Here is a 27,647-nt window from a genome sequence, read left to right on the forward strand (position 1 = left end):
CCTATAAGGAACAACACAACTTTTCAGTTCATACTTAGCATTAAGGACTACAGGGTAGGTATATAATACCTAGGGGTTAAGTGTCAGGGTCTGATTTTTCCCTAGTTATTATATATCAATTCCCTGGTACTCCTCCCTCAGAAATGGCATACCTCATTGGGGAAAGAGTTTCACAGCACAGGGATTATCTAATTAGGAGGGGGATTGGAAGATAGTTACCTCACCTGCTGTAGTCACTGCTGGGCCTAGAAAGTCTTGTTTATTTACTCCCCCTTGGGAAACTCTTTAAATGACAGACTTCAGTGCCTGGAATGGTTCATGTGCATGTTTATTGGGGTTGTCTCATCAAACTTACACTTATTACTTACACTTATTCCAACCAACAGATGAGACTTGGAAGTCCATGAAGGATCAGTTGGCCACCATGCTGTCTATTTTGAATGTATTCATGCATCTTATTTCTAATGGAGCAGATGGTAGAACTAGGGAAGCAAGCACTAGCATTGTAGTTCATCACCATACCTGGAATCTCCTCTGTGTCCTTGCTGAGTGCTTCAGAATATCCTTTCTTAACGTCCTCATTGATAGGCCCACTTTGTTTAGCCCTAAAGTTGACACCCTAAACAGGAACGAACAGGATGGCAAGATGTTGCCTGCTATTTCGATGCCTCAGAAGACTTTTTCACACAACCAAAATTCTGCAAAGTGGTTATTCTTCCGAAAGTCACAACTTTTTCAAGATGGTCCAGGTAATAGTACATTCCCTGGCAGGGGATAGACTTCAGTGGATGCAGAAAATTAGGGCTTTAGGGGGACTTTTTCAAGAAAGCTCTTTCATTGTTTCAGGGATTGCCTGACTTCTGTTCTCTGGAGGTAATCGGGGAGTACCTGGCTCACCACCCTGAAACTTGAGAGGCCATCACATTGAATTCCTAGGTATTGAAAGTCATTCCCAAGGGATACAGTATCCCTTTTTAGTTTTTCCAGACCTTTCATCAAAAATTCCTTCTAGACATTCCACCCCATCAGCAAAGGGAGACAGCAGTGGAGATTCAAAAGCTATTTGCAAAATAAGTCATTCACGAGGTCCCACAAGACCAGAGAGGCCTATTCAAGATTCATTTTGGGGTCTATATTAGAACACCGAACATTCAAAATTTTGAGTGTTCTAATATCGAACCCTATGAAACTAAAATTTAAAACATCGAACATACAGAACAGCAAATTTTTTCCTAGGGAAATAATTTGCTGTTCCAAAACACATACACACAACACAAGCACACCAAACAAACAGCAATCCACACAAATACACCTAAACCCTTACACCTAACCCTACACTAAACTATACATACATCACTAACTATCCACTTACCTTAACCCAAACCCTAAACCTAAGGTCCGTCACTATCACACAGTGACCTCACCAACCTTAACTTTCCCTCCGTCCACACAATCACACACCTAACCCTCACGTCCACGCAGTCGCACACTTACCTGAACCGACCCGTAACTTTCCACCACAGAGCTGAAAATACCAAAGCAATAGAAACAGACAACCAAATTATTTCCCTAGAAAAAAATTCAGTTTTCTGTTTCTTTTGATATTTTCAACGTTCGTTGAAAATGGGTCGATATTCGAACACTCGAAATTTTTAATGTTCGGTATTCTAATATAGACCCTCATTTTGGTACCCAAAAACACAAGAAACTCAGGCCCATTTTGAAACCAAGTAAACTAAATGTGTTCATCAAACCGACCAAATTCAGAAATGTAATGGTGCAGTCCATTTTGTCTCTGGAGATGAAGGATGACTGGATGTGCTCTGTGGACCTCAAGGATGCTCACCACCATATAAAGATAGCAAGATATCCTGTGCTTACAGTTGGGAGACAGTCACTACCAGTTTTGAGTGCTGACATTTAGCCTTACTACATCCAACTGGGTATTCACCAAATGAATAGCAGTGGTAGCAGCTCAGCTCAGGCTGCAAGGATTCTGAGTTTTCTAGTACCTGGATGACTGGCTCCTTGCAACAAGCTCAAGGACATGGCTAATTCGGGGGTCTATATTATATCCTTGAATGCTTAAAAAAGCGAACGCTGATTGATCAAACTTATTTTCGTGAAACTGAAAAATATCGGAGCAGCAGAAACTCGAATTTTTAACTAGGGAAAGAATTCGGTTGTCCGTTTCTGTTGCTTTGGTATTGTCAGTGTTATGGTGGAAAGTTACCGGTTGGATTCAGGTAAGTGTGCAATTGTGTGGATGTGAGTGTTAGGGTGATTTAGGTGAGTTAGGGTTAGGGCTCGGGTTAGGTGTGTGTGCTATTGAGTGGACATAAGGGTTAGGGCAGATTTAAGTGAGTTAGGGTTAGGGAGCGGATGAGGTGAGTGTGCGATAGTGACAGACCTTAGGGTTAGGGTTTGGATTAAGGTAAGTGGGTAGTTAGTGGTGTGTGCATAGTTTAGTGTAGGGTTAGGTATCATATTTTAGGTGTATGTGTGTGGATTTCTGTTTGTTTGGTGTGCTTGTGTTGTGTGTATGTGTTTTGGATCAGCGATTTTTTTCCCTGGGAAAAAAATCGCTGATCTGACAGTTTGAGATTATAAGCTTTCGCTTAAATTAGGTCGATCAATCAGCATTCGCTTTTTTAAGCATTCGATGATATAATATAGACCCGAATTCGGGCTAGAGACCCCTTTCTCCGTCTGTGCCTCTCCTTGGGTATTACAGTGAATTTCAATAAATCTAATTTAGAAATGAAGTTTATATACTGCAATCCGGACATGACAAGTCAGATTGCCAGACTTCCTTTCTCAAGGTTGTTATCTCTACAACTTCAGGCCCATCAGGTCATCTTGCTTCAGTGGTCAGCAGCTTCTGTACTTCCTTGTCTTCTCAGTTTGATGGCCATTGCCATACTGCTAGTTCCCTTAACCAGGTTCTATGTGAGGGTTTTTCAGTGAATTCTCTCAGTCCAGTGGTCTGTGACAACTCACCCTATGCATATCCCTATACATCTTACAGAAGTTTTGCATCATCACATTTCATGGTGGTTGATGTATGACCATGTCTCCTCAGCATGTCCATTTGTTCTTCACCAACCCATAGCTATGATGACCATGGACACTTCCTTCCTGGTGTTGGAGGTACTATAAGGGGAAGATGGTCCAAGGTACCTGGTCCCAGTCAAAGGCCTATCTGTACATCAATGTTTTGAAGATGAAAGTGGTCCTCCTGGGATGATAGATTTGTCATAACCTTCTCCCCAAAGGTATGATTTTAATCCAGACCACAGAAGGAACTCAACTCTATCCTCTATGTCACAGGACCATGAGGGTGTGGCAGTGGGTGATGTCTTCTCAACTGTTTTCTGATAGCAACACACATCCTGGGGAAATCCAACATTATAATAGACAAATTGAGCAGGAGCATTCTGATACCTCATGAAGGGTCCCTTATTCTGTCAGTGGCTGCACAGATCTTCAGCCACTGAGGCCAGTCTTGCTTTGACCTGTTTGTGACCCCTTACAACATGAAATGCAGCAGCTTCTTTATATCCTGATCTCTGACAAGAGACAGTCACTGAGGGGCACTTTAGTCTATGCTTGGCCCCCAGGTCCCCCTTGCGCTTATCCCTGACTCTTTCAGTAATAAAATAGTTACAGAATGTAGCTTGTTGCAAGGTGACTGTAATCCTCATAGCCCCCTTCTGGCCCAGACCAATCTGGTACTCCTTTCTGTGTCTTCATGTAGTGTACATTGCTTGGGTTCTGGATCCAGTTCTGGATCTAATATCCCATGCCTTGGGACAGTCTCATCTGAACCTAAAATCCATCAGACTAATTGCTTGGTTCTTCCACTTCCAGTGATGGACAGAGATCTCAAGCTATCTGATGGAGTTGTACATATCATTTCTTCTTCTCAGAAGTCCTTTGTGAGAAAGGTTTATGGTAGTAAGTGAAGAAGATGTTGTATTTGGGCCATCTCAAATTATGGTCTGGATCATTTTTTTCTGCTTCTTTAGATGTTATTTAGATTTTTTTAGCTGTCCTTTTCTAGCCTGAGGCTAGCTACTGTTATTAAGGTTCAGCTGGTGGCCATTTCTAATTTCCATATTGGTCAGGATCATCTTTCCACAGCTTCCCTGAGATTAACTAAAGCCTTCTGAAAGATACCTTTCTTTTCAGTCCTCCTTTGAGGGACCTGGTTCAACACTGGGATCTCTTCCCTTTATTACAGGTTTAACCAGGGCACCCCCTGAATCTGTTGTGACTCCGGATGTAAAGTTCTTATCATGGAAAACTCTTTTCTTAATTGCAGTAACTTCTGACAGATAAATGTTAGAACATCAGGCTTTATGCTGTAGTCCCCCATACTTGATTTTTCACAAGGGTGGGGTTTTATTGTGGACTAATCCAGCCTTTTGCTTAAGGTGGTCTTGGAATCAAATCTAAATGAGTCTATTCCTTTGTCAGTATTCTTTCTGGATTTCAGTAATAAGGATGAATAAATTCTTCACTGCCTGGACCTTCAGCAACAGTTGAGGTTTTATTTAGATAGGACCAAAGACTTCAAAAAATCAGACCAGCTCTTTGTGTCCTTTTCCAGCAGAGGTCTAATATGGGAGGGGCAAACTTTATCTGAGGAGAATTAGGGATGCAGAGCATCATGGGAGGGGAGTTGAAACTTCAGAGCAAAGAGTCTAAAGTGACAGCCACAGGTGGAGACAGATAGAGGAAGACAACACGGTAAGTGCATAGCTTTTGTGTCTCTCCCACAAAACTAATATCAAGTTGGTATAACTGTTGGTGCATGGTGTAACTATGGCAACACTCTTCTGTTGTAAAAACAACTGACCTTTAACAATGAAAATATTCTTCTCTAAAATTAAGTCAAGCAGAGCGCAAACTAAACTACTTTTACAGTTTTCTCAAAAAAACGCTCTACTCTAGATGAAAAACAGAAACCATTTTTATTAATTCCACTTTATCACTTTGATGTAAGCGCTTTCGTCCCAGTTTTAATTTTAACAGGAACTTCATCATTCCTGCAAAGCCCGTTCTTCTAGTAGCCTTTTTAAGTGTATTAGGCTCATAGGTGAATATTAGGTTATCCATCTGCTAGAAGCTTAGCCAATAACCAAAGATCAGAATCAAATCCTGTTCCTTGTTTCTGTAAGGTGAAGACCTTAACCATTATGTCAGTGTTAGAGCTACAGTCTTCAGAGAGTGAATAATTGTTTCTGTTTTCATAAGGGGATAATTGTTTCTCTTCTGAAACCCAAATATTGTTTTATGGGTATCTTTACAGTTAGCCATGATTAGATTCCCCAAGGGTCAACTGGTCGAATCACAAGACACAGAGGAACAGAACACTGATGACTGTTTTCCAGAGGAAATCCCTGATTGTGTCATTCCTTAGCGTGTGCTGCACTGCTTCCTTTGGTTTTGATATTTCTCATCTTTCTTCCTTCTTCATGTTTCTGTGACTGTGGGTTTGCCCTTCCTGCAAGGGATATGCAGGGGCAAGAAAATTACTTGCATGTTCATTTTTCATCAATTTGGTTATTTTGATGTATTTCCTCAGCATCCTGTCAGTCAAGCTTCCATAGTGGTCCCTTTTTAAGTAGTCGCAGTGGGCTTCAATTTTTTTCTTATACACATGATACCAGTTTACCATATAAAGTAAATATGATGAAATGCTTCTTGTAGACATAACTTATTAGATATAGCCTAGATTAAAAGAACTTACTTGGTTATCTTGCAAAGTGTAGATTGGAAGTGAAAGTAATGGGAGGGATTCACAAATGACTTAATATGAGCCCATATGACATACACTCCCCTAACTGCAATTTATCCAACAGAGAGATTCCTAGGTGGAGTAAGTATCCCGTCCCAGTCAAACTACATTACCTGCACTTCAATTTAAAAAAAAAAAACAGAGCAACACAAAGACAAGTGGTGAAAATATTTTTTCCATATTCATCTCCATTGAAAGTGAAGAAAGAAGGAGTTCATAAACTGATTATGAATTAAATGATTAGTACTATAATGTACTGGAAAACAGCATAACATTAAAGGAAATGAAAGAGGTGATACTACTCTAATTAGCTTTAGAGATCCATGTACTCAATCTCTACAGAAACGACTATGTGCTAAACGATTCTTTGATCTGTCAGATGCATACAGCACAGCTAATTATCCCTTATTACCAGAAACTGGTCTGCATGACGAAGAACTTCAGTGATGCAGCATCGTGTGTCTCACTAACAGAATCTTAGCAGCCATTTAATAATTTCTCATACCAACTCTAAGCATACACCAGCAGGTACTCCACAAGGATCAGTGCCTGCTGGATCTTTCACTGTTCTCATTGTACACAAGTGACCTATGGTCTTGTTGCAGAAACAATGAAGCAGTTGGGAACGCACCATAGATAGATAGATAGATAGATAGATAGATAGATAGATAGATATGTATAGTGTCTCATAACTTGCAAATTGCAAAACACTCTACTTAACCTGTTCAATATCTTGATTACTAGCTACAAGAAAATGGACTTCAGTCTAGCCCCTCAAAGACAAAATCCACTTTACTTCAACACAAAACTCAGCTTGACAAAATGGAACAACTTCCTTGAACTAGACACTTTTAATGGTGAAATTAGGCAAGATGAGGGGAAATATCCTTCAAGGAACACACTTTAAATCCATTCAAAGACTACATTAACAACTGGGAATATTACATCTACTAAAACCCAACTTATTCCCTAAGACAGTGACATTATGGTGCAAGCTGGCTTGCTAGATGATTCTGTTATCCTAAAGTCATCCTAAAGCATTAGGATCATTACCCCTTAACACACACACATATATATACACACATACATATACACAGTGGAAATAAAAAGTGTACACACCCCTGTTAAAATGCTAGGTTTTTGTGATATAAAAAAATGAGACCACAATAAATCATTTCAAAACTTTTCCCACCTTTAATGTAAACTATAAACTGTACAATTCAATTGAAAAACAAACAAATCTGTTAGGGGAAAAATATAAAAAATAAAAAACGTGCAATAAGCTGGTCGCATAAGTGTGCACACCCTTAAACTAATACTTTGTTGAAGCACCTTTTGATTTAATTACAGCATTCAATCTTCTTGGGTAGAAGTCTATCAGCATGGCACATCTTGACTTGGCAATATTTGCCCACTCTTCCTTGTAAAAGCACTCCAAATCTGTCAGATTATGAGGGCATCTCTTGTGTACAGCTCTCGTCAGGTCACCCCACAGATTTTCTATTGGATTTAGGTCTGGGCTCTGGCTGGGCCATTCCAAAACTTTAATTTTCTTCTGGTGAAGCCATTCTTTTGTTGATTTGGATGTATGATTGGGGTCATTGTCATGTTGAAAGGTGAAATTCCTCTTCATCTTCAGCTTTCTAGCAGATGCCTGAAGGTTTTTGGCCAAAAGTGACTGGTATGTGGAACTGTTCATAATTCTCTCTACCTTGGCTAAAGCCCCAGTTCCAGCTGAAGAAAAGCAACCCCAAAGCATGATACCGCCACCACAATGCTTCACCATGGGGATGGTGTTCTTTTGGTGATGCTAAGTGTTGTTTTTGGGCCAAACATACCTTTTGGAATTGTGGCCAAAAAGTTCAACCTTGGTCTCATCAGACCATAACACGTTTTCCCACATGCTTTTGGGAGATTCGATATATTGTTTTGCAAATTTTAGCTGGGCCTGGATGTTTTTCTGTGTAAGAAAAGGCTTCTGTCTTGCAACTCTACCACATAGCCCAGACATATGGAGACTACGAGAGATTGTTGTCACATGTAGTACACAACCACTACTTGCCAGAAATTTCTACTACTCCTTCAGTATTGCTGCAGTTCTCTTGGCAGCCTCCCTGACTAGTTTTCATCTTGTCTTTTCATCAATTTTGGAGGGATGTCCAGTTCTTTGCAACATCACTGTTGTCCCATATTTTCTTCACTTTTTAATGACTGTCTTCACTGTGTTCCATGGTATATCCAATGCTGCGGAAATTTTTTGTACCCTTCTCCTGACTGATACCTTTCAACAATGAGATTCCTTTGATGCTTTGTAAGCTCTCTGAGAACTATAGCTTTTGCTGTAGCAGGCAACTGAGTAAATGTCAGGAAAATCCTACTAGGACAGCTGAACTTTAATTGGGGTTAATAAGAGTCTCTTTAATTGATGGCAGGTGTGTTCCCAAGAAGACTGAATGCTGTAATTAAATCTAAAGGTGCTTCAACATAGTATTAGTTTAAGGTTGGGCACACTTATGCAACCAGCTTTTTGAAAGTTTTTTTTTTTTTTTTTTTATAGTTTTTTTCCCTAACAGATTTGTTTTTCACTTGAATTGTACAGATTATAGGTCACATTAAAGATGGGAAAAGTTTTGAAATGATTTATTATTGTCCAATTGTTTTACATCACAAAAACTTGGCATTTTGTGTGTACACTTTTTATATCCACTGTGTAGGTATATGGGTCTACTTTATTTTGTTGAATCTCATTTCACTAAATTTCATTTCACCCTGACCACTTCGTTGAAAACTCAAATTACTGAAAACTCATTTCACTGAATCCATTTCTGAATTTAGTATATATGGCACTGTGTATAGTACTGTAGGGCAAGTAAAAGGTATATGCCCTTTTCCCCACTGTAGTGTGATCCTGGAGTTAGTATATAGTTAGGGGGTGTGGGGGAACAGTACTCCCACATTGGGGGGGTGTAGCCCCCCCACTTAGAGTACATATTGTCTTCTGGAGAGAGTTTGTCATTGGTGTTGCAACTATGCATGTCTATTGTTTAAAGTACATTATTTTGAAGTTTTTGGTAATACAATATAAAGCAAACAAGATGGGGGGGGGTCTGTGCCACCCCCACACCCCTAACTATATATACTAACTCCAGGATCGCACTACAGTCGAGAAAAGGGCAAATGATCCATTGTCCATTAAAACGACGAAACAAGTCATTCAGAATAGCCAATTAGCTGAAACACCTGATGTTCATAAGAATCATTTGCATATATCCCATGTACCTCTGATACAAGAGGTTTGGGAGGTCACTCAGTGAAAGTTCTAGCTTTGCTAGAGTTTTCATTTTGTTTTTACTGATTGTTTTTTTTTTTTTTCAGTGACCTTCTCATTCATTGTTTTAGTTTGTTGTTTGGGATATTTTTGCACTGACCCAAATGATAATGGACATCAGCTGGGTATAACAACCCTGTGTTTCTAATGCTTAGTCAAATGCTCTGCTTGTGCTGTGTTGATGAGGTTATAATAAGGCTGAAATATGTATAGCCACAGCGAGTGGGGTTTGGCTTTATTGGCATGAAACTGTCCATTAAAACAACAAAACAATTCACGGGCATTTAGAATTGCCAATTAGCTGAAACACCTGATGTTCATAAGGATCATGCGCATATATCCCATGTGCCTCTGGTACAAGAGGTTTGGGAAGTCACTCGGTGAAAGTTATAGCTTTGCTAGAGTTTTCATTTTGTTTTTACTGATTGGTTTTTCAGTGACCTTTTCACTCATTGTGTCAGAGACCTATTAACCAAATTTACTGAACTGCAGTTTACCATAAATAAAACAAAGTATCAATTTACAGCCTGCTATAAGACAGCTTCCATGTCACCACAATTATGCCTTGATAACCTGGTACAGCTATACCTCAAAAGTTAGGTACACCAATGAATCCTGGACTTAAATGGTAATTCCTTATAACTAAATATAAAACAGCTGATGGGCGGTAGAAACATTCCTTATAATTAAATATAAAGCAGCTGACGAGGGGTAGAAACATTCTAGATGTTATCCTTACCAAAACAGACCCTCCTGTATCAATTTTGTAGTATCCCCCACCTTTGGGTAAATCTGTCCGCATATCAGAGATCTTGTCCTTTAAACTATTTAACACCCCCCCAGTGAACACACTTGAAATTAAGGACTTCAAGCAAACTGATATACACAAACTCTATGATGAGCTCTTGAAATTTACTAGCAATATTCCCAATCCCGATGCAACTTCATCTGCTACATATACAGCTGAGATCTACTCCCATCTAAAAATAGTATCCTGATATAGCAGTCATTATTAGAACCAAATATAATGAGAAATTCAAAAATAAACCACATTGATGGGTCACTAGTATAAATAAACTCTATAACAAAAGGAAAAAAATGAAGTTCTACAACAAATCTAAACCTACCCACATTAAAGGCTATCAAAACAATCTGAAAAGAGCTAAAAACTACTATCAGGAAAACCAGGGAAAATATGAATTAAAACTAACATCTGATGCCAAAGATAATTATAAAGTATTCTTTAATTACAAAAGGAAATTAAAACAACACTATTGTGTGCATGTGTGAAGTTTCACCAATATATATATCAGCTAACGGATGGCTAGTAAACCATATTTATGGCAGAGGCTGTTCATGGGGTCACTTTATGAGCCGGATGCAACTTGATATCATTACATGGATGGAATAGATGACACCTCAGAAGTGCAGCTCCCACTTGTACTGCACTATATGTACTGTACTACAACTGCACTACAATGTCAGTATTGAAAAGTTAATAAAAACACCTGAACTGGGAATGGAACAGACTGCCCTCTGATCTTCCCACCATCACAGGTAAACATACTGCCTGTTGAACCACTGATATTGATTCACATAGTCAGATACACATATCTAAGGTTCACATACATACACACACACACACACGCACACACGCACACACACACACACACACACACACACACACACACACACACATTCACTGTTGCTAAGGAACAGCCAGCAATGACAACTCATTTCCATTTCTGATCTAGATCTATTTGAACATGGACCAAGGGGGTCACAGCTGGGGTTCCATTTCTCTATGCCAAGAAACTGGTGCACTCTCCAGAAATATGTGGTTACAAACAATTTGAGTCAGTTATGTATTATTTTTTTAATCCTACATCTCCCACAAATCCTCCACTGACATTCACATCTACGTTTTCCAAAAGATAACAACACAAGCAGTGACCTACAACAGTTCAGGACTTTACAAGCACAAGTGTGTCTAGTCTGCTAAACCTGTGACATGTGTGGCCTGGCCACATGCACTTAGCCCTACTTATTTATCACAACATCAAAAGTACAATGAAGAATCTTCCTGAGAATGCATGACTCAAGTGTTTAAAGACAAAAAGTAAATATTCCTCAAAAACTGCAACATTTGTGTAACAGAGAGGGATAGACGGTGAGCTAGTGGTAATCCAAAACAAGAGGTACTTTATCGCATGCATGAGTCCCCATATGTGGTAATATTTCCAGTTATTCTCATTAGGGGTAATCAACCATGGGATGGTTAAAGTCAGTCTCTAACCAAATAAGATAGGTTATTTTGAGTACAAAAAGGAAAACTGTCTAGGCTTAAAATGGCCTACAAGGGCAGCTAGCCTAGTACTTAGCTAGGAACCTATGAACTTATGAGGGGGTATGGGGTAGTAACCATAATCATAAGGAACAGTCTTAAATTCCATGCTGGTGATAATGAACCAGCAGAAGAGCTCCAAATGCCTGAAGATATGTTGAAGATATCAGTTGTTACATCTTGCCAGTGGACTGCTAGACTAAACATTAAAATGTGATTATGCTTTCAGTAGGTCAGAAGCTTCAATTGCAGGGAATTTTAGTATTCTGTTCATTTTTCTTTGGCTGTGTGAAGTGGTAAGTTGACCGTAATGAACCCTTTTCATCTATCAAAAAAAACTCATATACAAATTGAGCAAAGCAAATATGACAATACATGTATTAAATATTTCAGTACATACATACTACAGCAAAAACAATTTGGGATGTATATACAGAATATTATCAGTAAAAACATGTACAAAAAAATCAGAGAAAGCAATTCAGTGTAAATGCCTTTGTGCAAATGCACATATTTATGTACATAGAAATTCATAAAATTATTCAGAGAATTATAAACAGGTTCACTCTATTACCATGAATAGCAGACTGCCAAAACATCAACTTAAGAAGGATAAGAATAAAGTACTGTCTGTTTGTATAATTATTAATTCGGTCTGTCTGTCTGCTTATCAGTTGCTCTTTTGCCCCACTAGGGATGACTAAAGTAATAATACTTCAAATACATTAGCCTGGATTTTTACCTAAACATCCCAAAGCACAAAAGTTACCAAAATCATATCAACTGCTTCAGAGACTTCTTGGCTGTCTTTTCTGTATGGTCCAAATATGTATCACCATACCTGCCCAGGAAATGTACCACTAAACATACTAAATGTTTTTTCTTAAGCAAACAAAGGAGACACTGAAATAAAATGACAGCTCATGCCATCCAACATACCTGCATGAGTCAGTGAGCTGGAAATTTTCAACCACAACCATGTATTCATTATCTTGCAACTTACAAAATTTCAGACATGGACAAAATGACCTTCTAGCCTGCTAATATGCCAAAACATTCATTCCCATAATGTGTCCAAGTTGTTCTTGCTTTAATATAATTCAATAGTCTATTCTATGCATCAACTTCTTCCTCAGAGAACCAGTTAGTGCATCTCATTATTATCTATGCACCTCCAGTAAAAAATGGTAAGGGCAAGGTAGATGTAGCTTATCAGCTGGATTACTCCTATCGCATGGAAATCAAGAATGGAAATTGAAACAGATGGGCATTTATCCTCAAATAGTCTCCGAAAAGAGGGAACACTTTGAGAGCGGTATACTACTGTTACCAGGGAAGTAAAGCTGGCTTCCTTAGATAGAACTCTATAATCAATAATTTCTGTTCCAAAGGCATTCTAGAAGATCAGTATTTCTTGAACAGGGCATCCTCAAGGAGGAAAAGTAGCTTCTGCAATCTCCCCTGGATCTGTAAGTAGATAACATCAACAGCTTCATTGAATTTATACCTACATTTGAACCTGTGCTGGATTTCATCAACTTTGTTTGCATTTACTTCTACCTACCGCCCCTTTCTTTTATGTGGATTAACAAATAAACATTGAAAATGCTGCTACACCAAGACAAAAATGTATGGACCACCATTATGGGATGGTTTACCACCAAAATGTATTTATATTATGTACAACTGTATCTCAGAATCAATCATGTTACCCATCAATCTGAGCCCATCTGATGGTGCAATGGCATCATTTTGGAAAACTTGCAGCTCATTATACAAACCTGGGGGAGGTACCTAATGTGTAGGTCTACAACAGACTCATGTCCCTGCTAAGTTGCCTGGTTAAAGTACTAGTGAAGGTAGCCCACAAATAATTTTCAAATTACTTATACCAGCACCCAATAATGTCAAAGGTTTCTCAAAGATTTCTACCTAAATGAGATATGCTGATTATTCTGGTTAGCAGCAGATGTCATCACTTATACAGACAGTGACATTATATTCCAATCTAGTTCCAGTAAGCATCAAAAATCAGAATGCAATAATGCTCTATATAAGATTACACTTTTTAAAATATTATTTACCTTATCACAGAGTAACTAACTGTACTAACTCTACTTACAAAAGTATTTGAATGTTAACTTCTTGTCATTTTGAACAATGTAATATAATTTAGAACAAGATGATATTGTTTGTCCTTAATATTATTTCATATTTATATATATATATATATATATATATATAGGTTCATAGGTTCATAGGTTCATACTAGGCTATCTGCCCGAGGGCATTTACAAGCCTAGCCCATCGTTTTGTGGCTTACGCCACCCCTTTAGTATGGGGAACTATACCCATTATTTTGCTGTGCCTCTGTCGAGCAGTGACACTGAGGTAATCCCTGGGGTATATCTGCGATCTCCCATCCATTGGTCAAGATTTCTCTTGAACAAGGCCAGCGAGGTGCTCTGCCTCACATGTACCGGGATTTTGTTCCACAGCATAGGGAGTCTTTGGGTGATGAATCTATCCCTCCAGCACGTCCTATTAATAGCCGTGTCGAGGTTTAAGTCTCCGCCCTTGTGGCTCTGATGGATCTGGATTTTTGAGGTGAAGCATATTCATCAAATCTGGGTTTGACATGGCCTTGTATGTTAGGCAAAGGTCACCTCTGAGCAAGCGGTAGCGACTGAATAGAGCTGGAGTTCTTTCAGTCGGGCAGCATAGGATAGATTTTTGAGACCCTTTATCCTTTTGGTGAGGAACTTTTGTGGCCTCTCCAGCTGCTGCAAGTGTCGGGTCAGATACATTCCGAATGGGGCATTGTACTCAATCATTGGTCTGATGAGTGATGAGTAAAGGGAGACTATAACCTCCCTTGATCTAGATGAGAATCCCTTCATGATAAGGTGGGCAATGTAGAAGGTCTTCCTAACTACTTTAGCTACATGGGTGTCGAATGACAGACTACTATCAACCTGGGTCCCCAGGTCCCTGATAACGTCTTCTGTGCTCAGTGGATTGCCACCTATTCGTAGCTAGGGTAACCTTGTTTTTCCCGAAGGGTATGACTATGCATTTTTGGCATTTAACTTTAGGCCGTGGCTCTGCCACCAGTTATCCGCTTCTGTGAGACCCTTCTGAAGGATATCTGTGTCAGATGTGTTTTCTACTATGGCGCCCAGTTTGCAGTCATCTGCAAACTTTGTCAGCCATAACCCTCCTGTGTTTGCTTGTACTTCGGAAAAGTAGATGCCAAACAAGAGTGGGCCCAGGACTGAGCCCTGTGGGACACCACTTGTGACAGGCTTTGAGTCTGACATGGCGCCAGCAACTCTGACCCTGTGGGTTCTGTCACTCAGCCAGTTTGCAACCCATCTTGTGATGTATGGGTTAACATTTAAGCTGATGAGTTTTTCAATGATACCCGAGTGGGGTATTGTATCGAAGGCCTTAGCCAGATCGAGGTAGGCTGTATGGACTGCCTTTCGCTCATCAACGGCTTTGGTGACTGTTTCGAAAAAGTCAACCAAGTTTAAAAGGCATGATCTGCCTTTGACAAAGCCAAACTGGGTTGGATCCAAAGTCTGCAAATTCCCTATGTCTTTATTTATGAGGTCCATTATGATCCTCTCCATGGCTTTGCAGATAAGGCTTGTCAAGCTAATGGGCCGGTAATTTCCAGGGTCGGTGGAGGCACCGCCTTTGTGAAGTGGAACCACAGTTGCAGTGCGCCACTCCTGGAGTGCGTATCCAGAGGTAAGACTTTGATTAAACAGCTGTCCTAGCTGTGGGTTTAATTCCTCATTGAGTTCGTGGAGCACACAGCCGGGGACACCACCAGGTCCCATGGATGCTGTGTTTTTGCTTTGGAGAGAGCAGTTCTCACTTGGGCGCTGGAGATGTTCCGGGGGCTGCAATCGTTTGGTATAGATATCTCTCCTTTTGGCAGGCTGGGGGGGAGAAGTTTGCACTGAACCTGTCAGCCAGTATGTTGGCAATGTCTGTAGGATCAGTAATCTTCACATCATTTTGAACTAGTTCTGAGCATATCTGGGAGTTTCCTCCTAGGTTTCTAACATAGCTAAAGAAGGCCTTATGATTGTCTTTTGAGTCTTTAGCTATTTTTCTCTCGAAATTTGCTTTGGATGATTTTATGAGAGCTCTTAGTTTTTTACTTATAGTGATCAAGGGTGTCTTACCTTTTAAGGATTTTGCTCTATTTTGTAGTAGCTTCCTCCTTTTGTTGTAGAGTTTGTTTATGGCTGGGGTCCACCAGACTGGATGCTTGCCTTTGGTACAAAGAGTCTTTGTTTTGCTTGGGATTGCCTTATCCATGCAGTCCTGCAGGTGCTGGTAGAAGGCATTTGTAAGTGATTCAGCGGCTTGAGTACTGTTTTCCGCCGGGGGCCTTAAAGGAGACCACACTAGTCTTTAGAAGTGTGAAGTCGGCTTTTGAGAAGTTCTTTACTGTGGTCTTTTTTATTTCAGGTGGGGTGGGATGAGGACCTCCAGCGAGATTAGTTTGTGATCTGATCTCACCAGTGAGGGGTATACTTCGGTGTTGAACATTGTGCTCCCATGTTCGTGATGATGAGATCAAGTATGTTATCTCCTCTTGTGGGAATGGTGACTAGTTGTTCCATGGCATTTGAGTTTATGAATTCCAGGAACTTTTGGGCTAGGGTGTTTGGGCTTGAGTAGTGTTCCCAGTCTATATTTGGGTAGTTGAAGTCACCTAGTATGATGGTGTTTGGTGATACATTTATCCCTCTAGTGTTTTCAGGAAGGCCATGTGAGGTTCCTGAGTTTGTGAGGGTGGCCTGTAACATGCTACAATTTGCAGAGCAGTCTTGCCTACGGTTAATTGCACCTGGATGGTCTCCGATGCATCATGCATTGCCACCAGTCTTGAGGTGTGGGTGTCCTTGATGAATATGGATACCCCCCCTCCTTTCTTGGTATTTTCCTGATTTTGGGGCCGGAGCGCATGATATGAGGTAAAACCTGATAGCGCTGGGGTGCTCTCAGGAGCCTTGAACCAGGTTTCTGTCACAGCACAGACATCGATGTTCTCCATACTGAGAAGGGCCTCGAAAAGGTGCATTTGAGATTTAGACTTCTGGCATTGAGCAGCATTACCCTTAGTTTTTTCCTTTTTGTGTTCTATGGTGGTAGGTTTAGAATTTGAGCCTTGCCTAAAAAGGCACTATGGGGTGGCAAGAGCCTTTGCCAATATCCGGAATCCCAGGGTGACAGGTGCAAGCCGTCCCTTATGAAACAGCGTGGCTTGTCCAGCATGTCATCCCAGGCAGACAGATACTGGATCCCCTTTGAATGACACCAGTGTTTAAGCCAATTGTTAAAGCTGATCATCTTATCTCTGTATTGTGGCATCATTCTTGGTGAAGGTAGGATACTGCTCAAGGTCAGGGTCATACCTGCCTGGGCTACATAATCAGAGAGCTCCTCAATGTCTCTTTTCATGTAGTCCAAGGAGGTGCGTCTCAGGTCGTTTACACCAGCGTGGACAATGACTGAGTCATATTTGTACCTGCTGTTGAGAGACCTGAGTGCTTGTGTTATGTGGCGGATTCTAGCGCCCGACAGACAGCTTACTGTGACCTTTTCCTTACTCAGTCTGGTGGCGGGACGTCAGTGTGTCTGACTATGGAGTCACCAATGACTAGTGTGTCTGGCATTGTGTTTGGCCTTAAGGGCTGTGACTGTTTGACACTCTGACTGTGAGGTCTATGTGTTGCAGGTGTTGTGTTCTGAGGTGGTGGTTGTTTGGGTGTCTGCTTTGGTGGCCTCTGCTGTTTTGGTAGATTTTGATCAGAGCCTCTGAGTATGTCTTTGTGTGTTTATGTGTATGATTTGAGGTTGTAATGGTACTATGTGAGACTGGGTCTATAGTGTGTGTGGTAACCTTCTCCTCCTGACTGGTCTTGCCAGTCCTATGTTGAGAGAGCTCAGCCTCCAGTTTGGCCGTATAGTTGCATCTCTCGCATGTATTTGTGTTTTGTGGGAGGAGGAGAGGGTTGTCTGTGTACATGAGGCAATTGTAACATTGCCTCAATATTCCCAGGTTCACCAGCTGAGCAGGAGAGGACACTAGCAACTGATCCCTCGACATGCTAGAAGGATAGACAAAAACTTTAAAAAGATTCCGGGATGTGGGTGACCGAGAAATGGGGGTTGCCTTTTTGGGGTGCTATCTATAAGAGTGCCGTATCAAGGTAATAAGTACTGTAGGAGCAAGTGCTAGGTTTAACAGATAGAGAATAGTCTACTTAGAGTCAAGTAGAGATGATCCTTTTAGTTATAGGATACGCTGATTAGATCAGTAGTATAGGTCGAGGAAGGTAGTTTCAAGGGAAAATTTGAAGAGTGGACTTTAGGTAGCCGAATAGTTTAAACCTGCTTAACGCGCTGCCCTAGTGTGCAACAGTGGCAACTCGCTTTATAGCAGGGGGCTGGAAAAGACAGGAAATTACCCAAAATGGCCAATAAACTACAAGTTACTGCCTTAAACCACTCCTCTGAGGACAAACAGGCAGTTCAGTACTCCCTACTCCCACTAGTGAGTAAAGAAACTACCCCTTGACCAAACAAGGAAAATGGAGAAAACAGGAACCAAGACAAAGCCCAGGGATCAGCAAAATCTGGTCTCTGGAACACTAGTTAGGAAAGTATGGAAAGCAAGGATATTTTTTTTTTTTTTCAAGTTTTTTGTTACAGAAAAGCAGAAAACACAATAAATGCTATGATTTTCGATTAAATGCTATCAAAAGCTAGTACACTTGAGTGTATTAGCCTGTAGTTTAACTTTTAGGCAAAACTTAAACTAGCAAGTGCAGTAAACAGTTTTAGCTTATAAACACAGAAAAAACAGTGCAAACTTTCATAAATTAAGCAGAAACAGTAGTCGAAAGGCACAAAAAGTCGAAAAAGCCAAGAAAATACTTAAAATCTGGAAAGGTAGTCTTTTCTGGTCTCTGCTGCTAGAGGAACACTGCTGGCCACCACGAGGAGCTGTGCTGAGTTCTCAATAGCTGGAAAAGCCCGCCAAACGGCTGGAAAAGACAGGAAATGACCCAAAATGGCCAATAAACTACAAGTTACTGCCTTAAACCACTCCTCTGAGGACAAACAGGCAGTTCAGTACTCCCTACTCCCACTAGTGAGTAAAGAAACTACCCCTTGACCAAACAAGGAAAATGGAGAAAACAGGAACCAAGACAAAGCCCAGGGATCAGCAAAATCTGGTCTCTGGAACACTAGTTAGGAAAGTATGGAAAGCAAGGATATTTTTTTTGTTTTGTTTTTTTCAAGTTTTTTTTTTTACAGAAAAGCAGAAAACACAATAAATATATATATACTGTCTCAGACAGTTTATCTGAAGTTATAACTATATAACTGAAATCAGTATTTGTACCAGCTCTCCTACCCAGACAGAAATGTAAAATAAAGAGATAAAATAAACAACTCCTAGTGCTAGCTAATGGTAACAGCATTTATATCTAGGGTAGGTTAGTTTAGGTATATGACATAGCTCTAGAATGGCTTTTCAGCAGGCATACTGCCAATTGATTTAAAATTACCTCACAATTTAAGTGTATTTCTGATGAGCTAAAGCTCCGATCCTAAGGACCTGCAAATCTTATTATTTGTTCTCAGTAAACAGTCTCTGAACATACTGTGGGAAGTGTATTACTTACCTGCAACACATCAGTTTGATTGTTTTTTTTTCTCATTCCATTGACTCTTCCACTGTGGCCAGCCTGCTCCTTTTGCCCTCACCACACTCGGCCTCCCTCTGCTCCCTTACCCTACCCCATTCCCAATCACCCTAATTCCTTAGCTTTCTATTCTCTATACCACACCCCTTCCCAACCCTCTAACCAATCTACTCTCTCCAGCTATTAACAATCTGCTCTTTTTTCCACACCCCCACAACCTCCTCCCTTCTATTTTACACCATATTAATTTTCCCCTCTCTAGATCCTCCTCCTTCCTTATCTCTAACTTTTATATACTCACTGCATTTAAATATCCCCATCCACCACTTTTTGATACATAAGCCAACCTACGTATTTAAGTCACACACTCTGCATCTACACCTCTGTTTTACCTCCATCATGATAGATGTATATCTTGCCATTACTTTTCTTTTCTTTCCCTATCAACCTCTTACTACACTGCACTATCATATCAAATACCATTTCCCACTCTCACAGTCACTCACATTACATTTAACTCCCTACACTCACAGTTGATCTGTCCATCTCTCCTTCACCTAACACCATCACACTTCTTCAAGATTAATACCTTGCCATACACTTCATTCCCCTCTACTGCAAGGTCAAGAAGGACTGATATCCTTGATCTCTTCACACACTTTATTACTTTCATGGATACACTGTTACTGGACAGGGATATCCATCCCAATCCAGGGCAACCTACCTCTTCCTCTCCTTACCTCACATCACTGTCTCTCACCTTCCAACCCATCTTCCTCTCTCAAAATATTAAATATTTACTCTTTAAATATCCAAAGCCTAGTAAATAAAATTACAGAGCTGCATTCCTGGATTGCTAACATCCCCCCCCATATCTTAACCCTGTCAGAAACCTGGTTACCACAAATACCAAAATTCTACCCTCAGGTTACAATATTTTTCACTCTGACAGAATTAACAAAATGAGTGGAGGTGTTGCCATCGTCTACTCCAACCAACTTAACATGTCCCCACTCTCTATTTCTATACCTAACTTTGAGCCTGCCAAAATTCTTATTGTATACTGTCACCTTAACTCAGACAAAATGTTCACCATAGCCTCCATCTATATCCCTTCAGGGAACAACATTCCTTTCCTTGAGAACATACTCTCATGGATCAGCCAGCATGTTCCATATGAAACCATTATCCTTGGCAATGTTAATATTAACTGGACTACAATTACATCTACACCTCCTAGTTTTAGCATCAGTCTTCACAGCTTCCACCAACTTATGTCCTCCCCTACCAGGACTAACAAAAATTCCTCTACTGGATCCACCCTAGACTGGATCCTAACCTCAGAACTCAACCCTCATCATAATCCTAGGACTCTTCCAAACTCTTTGAGTGACCACTTTCCCACTTTCCTCCACAGATTCTCCCAGTACCCACCAAAAGACCACCACTACAGAAACTGTTGCAAACTTACCAACTTTAATCCTGACACCTTTAACTCTAAATTGTCCACCATAATCTGGTCCTTCCTTAGTCACCTCCCTCTCAAAGAAGATGTTAGGTCTTTCAGTCAGATATTTCTAGACATTCTTAATTCATTAGCACCTACCAGACAAATCAGAATAAAATCTAACTTTGCCTCTTGGCTCATAAAATACACCCATTCTATTATGCATAAGAGGGACAGTGTCTGGAAAGCTTGGGTCAAAAACAAGTCCTCTGCCATACTCCAAAAATGCAAACAGCTCAGAAACTTCTCAAAAAAACTAGTCAAAATTATAAGAAATATTTTATTTGCTCCTCCCAATCCAACCCACATAAGTATCCAAAAAAATTCTGGACAACCATTAATAATCTTCTTTATCCTGGCAGCCCTAGTACTCCTAACCCCTTCCCACATAACTCTTCCACTGAAACAGCCTCTCTCCTAAATAACTATTTCATTGAAAAAATCCAGAAACTAACACAAAATAATACCTACTCTACCCCTCTTTCATCTCCCAACAAATCACCTCCCAATAACTTCTCATTTAAAGCAGTACCCACCACTTACATTAAACCTCTCTTGTCTAAACTCAAACCTCTGCTGATAAATTACCATCCTTCTTTCATAAAATTGCTGCAGACTCTATTGCCTACCCTGTCTCCTTTCTCATAAATCATTCCATTAAAGAAGCCTGTATCCCTGTTATCTGTAAAGCTGTCTTTACAATTCCATTACACAAGGGTGGAGACTCTATTGACCCTTCTAAATATAGACCCATTGCCATCCTGTCCTCTATCTCCAAAATACTTGAGAAGTGCATACATGCCCAGTTACTCAAACACCTGCTTGACAGTCTGCTTTCTTCCACCCAACATGGCTTCAGACCCCACCACAGTACATCCACTGCACTTCTTTCTTTCATTCAAACAGTAGCTGAGGCCCGTGACAACAACATGCTGATCTCCTGTCTATTCCTAGATCTTTCTAAGGCCTTTAATAGTCTCTCACTCTAAACTTTTAACTAGACTCTCAGACCTCAGTTTTTCCAGTTCCTCCATAAAGTGGTTTTCCAGCTACCTCTCCAATAGGCAACAATCTGTTCGCTGGCAAACTGTCTATTCTCCCTTCCTCACAGTTAACACAAGGATTCCTCAAGGATCTGTCCTGGGCCCCCCTTTTGTTCAATATCTTTACTAACAAACTGCATTCTGCCTGTAAGCTCTCAACTTTATTACAATATGCCAATGATTCGACACTTATCGCCACTGACTATAATATTCCTAATCTGCTAGCACTCACTCAAGGCACCTTCTCATCTGTCGAAACATGACTGTCAGGTAATCAACTAGTACTAAATCTTAAAAAAATAAAACTCCTTCTTTTCTTCCCAAGAACTCTGGCTCAGCATAAATCCTCCTTTACCATTACCTCCCTTAACAATACTCTCATTAAAGTTGAAACATTAGTTTAAAAGAGAGCTAAAACACTATCTTCAAAAGACCTGGTCCTGTCCATGTCATGCCCCCATATAACAACAACCTTACTTAATCACCTTATACACTACTCAAATTTACTTTACAACTAATTAACTCTTTATGGTCTTATTCTCACTGAAATACAACTTTGCTGCTCTACTTATTATACCTTATTTATTATACCTTGTATTACTATGTTTATTTGTTTATTGTATGCCATTGTAAAGATGTTATACTCTTTTTACTGAGGATTTGTGTACTTCTCATTTTCTAGGTTATGTGATTGTATTATTAACTTCTAGGTATTTGTCTTTTGTTCTTTGGAGATTTTCTACTCGGGTCTCCACTGAAAATGAGCCTCAGCTCAGTTGGACCAACTCGGTTAACAAATGTCAAATAAATAAATACATAATGAATACCACATGTCATCTGTAAAAAAAAGACGTGCAAAATATAAAAATAAGTTATTGGTTATGTAAGGAAATCTGAAGGAATGACTGTATTGTAAATCTGTCAGTTATAATTCTAAAAGCAGTAACTTTATGAGACTATATTCTTCTTCTCCTTTTCCCGGTTAGGGGTCACCACAGCAGATCACCTGTCAGCTCATGATTGGCAGTGGAGTTTTACAGTGTTGAGTTGCCAGCCCAACGCCCAACCTTCCACGGAAGGCACACACACATGCACGCACACACACATGCACGCGCACAACCTCATGCTTACTGCCAATTTAGAGTGTCCAATCCACCTACTTTGGGATGTGGAAGGAAACAGGCGCACCCAGAGGAAACCCATGTGACCACATGCAGACTCTGCACAGAAGGCATACCAGCTGAGAATCGATCCAGAGAATCTCTTGCTGTGAGGTGGCAACACTAACCGCTGCACCACCCTTTATGAGACTATATTCAATGGCTTAATATACAGGACCATAACTATTCTGTTTTTCTATATTTTTGTGTCAAAATGTCACAGCTGACTTTCTTTTTATCTTACTTGTTTAAAAGAAAAGTAATGTTTCAACATTTCCTGATTTAAAAGAAAAGTGATATGTTTCAACATTGGTATTAAGAGATGATGAAGGGTAACTAATGACATTTTGAACTCCATCTTTGAAATGTGATATGGTTATTGTTTTAGGTTGTTCACCATGGACACCCTGTGGAAAAATTGCCATTTTTGCCAGAAAATCTCTACAGCCTGGTAGCTGCTATTCTGAAACATGAGCCATATAACCGCATTGCAATTGATAATATCTTGCAAGAACTCCTGAAATTCCAAACATCAGGTACAGAACTTTTTCATGTACTAGTGCACCTTAATACATTTATTTGTACATTGTTTCAGCTATTGTTTTCCGAAAGGTGAAAGTTCAAGCTACAAAACAATAAAGAATTCCAATACACTGTTTTTACATGTTTGGTCATTGATCTGAATATAGCCAAATCACATTATATCATATAAAATTAATCTAGCATATTATGTGTCAAATGGCTGTGCCTGAACAAACATTGACCTCTCAGTTTATTGAATCACTACCTCCTGCTCATGTTTTTGTATCACATGATTTACCCTAGACTGCCAAGTTGGAGTGTTTAAATCCTACCATATCAATACATGTGCAAATGTTATAGTTAAACAAACTCTGAAATATTTGTGTTCTAAATGGCTATGGAAACAAGGTTTCAGAAGTTACTCATTTGGTAAAATTGTTTGAACCTTTTTATTTTGTATTGTAAAGCCTAAACAAATATGATTTTTTTTTGGTGGGAGGGCTATTCTTTCTCCTAAATCTTGCTGTTCTCATGCATGAGTAAGATTTATTTCTGTAGTACACTGAATTTACCCCAGAAAACTATTTACACTATTTTTCTAGAAGTTGTATTTTAAAAGTGGTGCAGAAGTGTTTTCAAGCTGTTGATAGTAACAGTGTCTAAAATAAAACACTTTGTGATAATAGCTTTTGAAGCTTGGCTACTTGGCTGCATATAACCCTAATATAGGGAATTGTCCTTATTGTTATTCCCAGTTTCTTTCATTTCTTTCATCCTGAAATTTCTGGGATGCTACAGTTTGCTATAGCGTGATTATTTTGTGGAATTTGTGTTTTGAATATGGTGCAGAAGTTCTGGAAAGAACCTAGTAGTAGAAATGCTTGATACAAAATGCTTTAAGATTATAGTTTTTTAAGCTAAGCCCCTGCTTACAATTATCAAGGGTATCAGAATTTGTCAGCAATTTGGGATGCATAGCTAGGCTTAAAAAACCCTCTGTGGTTGTTAGCCTAGTAAACACCTATGAACCTACAGAAGCTTGTGAACTGCATTCACATTTAAGAACCAATGTGAAGAATAAGCCCACTTTGAATCAGTATTCTTCCATCATTCCAGTTTTAAAACTGAATCTTTTTATAAGTTGAATTACTCTTTCTTATGGAAGAACGGGTTATGTGGGAAGTATTTATTGGGTAACTTGATTTTTATAATTTGGAATATTCATCATTTTTTAATGATTTCTTTAATGGTGTGATGTCATTGCTTTAGTGTGTGTTACATTTTTTTATGTATAAAAGACAAGTCGTAGTGAAGCTTACTGGTACTAAAGAAGTCTTGGTTATGTAAAGACGAAAGCACTAAACTATCAGTTTGTTTAGTTTCAATAACATTTTCTTGTACTGCCCTCCAGGTGTTTATCATACATTTTAGCAATGACCTAGGACTAGGTGCTGGTATCACAGGAATTACCAACATTCAGTGTGATTTGATCAAAAGGACAAATAGGTCCAAGTGATGAAACAAAGCCAGCTGTGTGTAAATCCTGCAATACCAACATCCAAGAGTGAGTTATTGCTATTATACAGTGAAATCATTTAAGAAATAATTTGATTACCTTTCTTAAATACAGTAATTGCTTTGTATAATGATGCAGTAGTGTTCCTCTGTGTTCTTCCATGATTACTAATGTAATGTGCATGCGTATGGGACTAATGCTCCCATGACTGCACAGTACATCAGTGCTGTTCAGGAGAAACAACAGAGAAACGAGGATATCTGTTGCTGTTTTTTTTTTTCCTGCCATTAAACCCTTGTTAATGCAAGAAGCCTGAAAAAAGCCCAACATAAACAGGTGATTAAAGTCCAAAAATAGGGACAGATTTTAAATAATGCTCTTGTAATCTTAGAAAGTTGCTGGAGTGAGAGGTTTTGTGTTAGTCTGCATTTTCAGAAGGATATGAAGTCCAAACCTCAACTGTCTGTCATTATTTAATGACTTCAATCCCCAGTGGCTTGCCAGAATAGAACATTTTTTATGAGGAAGAGGTAGCTCTACAATATTTGTCAAAAGGCACACATTTGTACAGACTCTGACAACATTATGGAAGACTGAGAAATGAGTACTGCGAAACTGATACCAGTAATCAGTGTATCACGAGCCTCAACAAAACTTATTGAAAAACTGAACATCGCCTCAGTAGTGAGTTGAGCTAAGGAAGCTGTGACAGTTGACATAGTGAATGCCTACTCATGTATATATCAGTACTGCTGTCCTTCATGCATCAGGTTTGTGCTCTTTCATGCGATGGTCAGCATATCTATGTGGCCAAAGGGATTTTCTTCAATGTTTGTCATAGGGCAAGAAATGATAATTAGTATTTTACAACCTTAAATAGCAATGGTGCTGTTTGCTGTCATGCAGCAAAAGATACAAAACAGAAATTTTAACCAAGCATCCTTACAATTGGCTACAGTAGCTAAGGGATAAACCCCTTCTACCTGTTAAATATCCCTAAGCTTTATCACATAACTATTCATTCATTAAGCCATTCTTGCATGTTAAATATTGCTTATTACACACTGACACAAGGTATAGCTCACTGGATTTGAACTGCTGCCTAGCTAGCTCACATTCTCTTGACTTGTGTATTAACTACCAATGCCAGAGAAGAAGGCTTGCAGCAGTTGAGGGGACAGTGTCACCAGTATGTTTTAATTGTTATGGCAATGTTTAAAAGAGGGTGCAGCACATATCAAACCCCTCTACTTGGGAGAGTGTGACACCCAAGTAGAATTTGTCATATCACATCTGTTCAGTAAACACATTACCTGTATTTTACACACTGATACAATATACAACTCACTGGATTTGAACTGCTGGCTGCTTAACTCATATTATAATGACTTCTGAATCACCAACCAACAGCACAGAAGTCATACCACAGGTGTCAAAAGCACACATTTATGGGGATAACTTCACCAGTTTTTATGAAAGAATATAGCCATGGTTAAAAGCTGGCACAACACTCAGGATAAAATCCCTGCACCTGTGAACATGTCGCAACCAAGTTAAATTTGTCACATCCCATCTGGTCACTAAGCTACATAACAAGTTCCACAACATTTGTTAGACACCACGCACTCACATTTATGAGGACTGTTAAAGAACATACAGAAGTACTGTATGCATCATAATCCTTTATATAGTTGACCAACAGCTTGTACATCTGTCTCCACTCATACAAATATTGATATCAGTCTGCATATAATGATATTAAGTTTATATGTTCAATGGCAGATAGTTGCACGATGAGAAGACAAATGTGAGAGAGTCCCCCTCAGTGAAATACATTACTGCACCAAATGCACTTCAGTACACTTTACATATCATTTATATGTTAGGCCATGAAAGCATATACAAATAACAGAAGCAACTGACATCGTTTTAATTCTGTCTGAATCACTTACTGAATGTTGCCAAGCTTTGTGTGCAAGTAATGGCACAGCCTTTTCACATGTAGGAATTTTCTTTATTTTTGCAATATAATGAGAAATGGCATTGCACTATTTTCATGAATAACCAGCAATGCTATTCGACGGAAAAAGTCTTGCAATGAATACTTGAACAAAACATGACTAACAAAATTAAAAATAGAAAAAAAAACTGCTAGTATACCCATATATGGCCAAATGTGTCCTGTGTTTATGCATTTTATAAAAAGAGTATATGTTGCAAATGGGGGACATATGACAAAGAGGTGAAGGAAAAGGAAGCAGACAATTGCACAAATGCTGGAATGGCATAATAAGAGTGTTGCAGTTATATGATTCTTATGATTCCAGTCCCACTATGATAATAAATGTTACCATTTGTTTATCAGGTAGGCCCACTGGATATACAGACCTTACTCAGCTGTGATCTAGCAGCAATGTCTGGTTATGGAACTAGTAATACAAAAAATTACAGACAAACCACTAAAATAAATGTGGAAGGAAGCAGACTCAGACCCACACAGCACACAATCCATGTTTATTAATGAGTGCTTTTGTTTGGTTCAATACCAAACTTCTTCAGATACACATTAAAATTTTCATTCAACTAATATACTTTTAAAACAATCATGTGGTTGATCACCTGATCCAGTTCCATTACTAGTCATGTGATTCATCTTGATACAACTTTAAAAATACATCTCCATAT

The 27,647-nt window shown here is 39.4% G+C and overlaps 1 protein-coding gene across 1 annotated transcript in view; it reads left to right on the top strand.

Annotated features, from left to right (window-relative positions):
- LOC122792399 overlaps window positions 1–27,647 on the top strand; it is a 339,957-nt gene that overhangs the window by 279,811 nt on the left and 32,499 nt on the right. Inside the window, exon 6 of the mRNA XM_044060188.1 lies at window positions 23,313–23,460. Coding sequence (XP_043916123.1) covers window positions 23,313–23,460 — 148 coding nt within the window. The remainder of the gene's footprint in view (window positions 1–23,312; window positions 23,461–27,647) is intronic.

This window comes from Protopterus annectens, chromosome 1.part2 (assembly GCF_019279795.1).
Source record: "Protopterus annectens isolate FY-2018-M chromosome 1.part2, PAN1.0, whole genome shotgun sequence".
In the NCBI taxonomy this organism is placed as follows: domain Eukaryota; kingdom Metazoa; phylum Chordata; order Ceratodontiformes; family Protopteridae; genus Protopterus; species Protopterus annectens.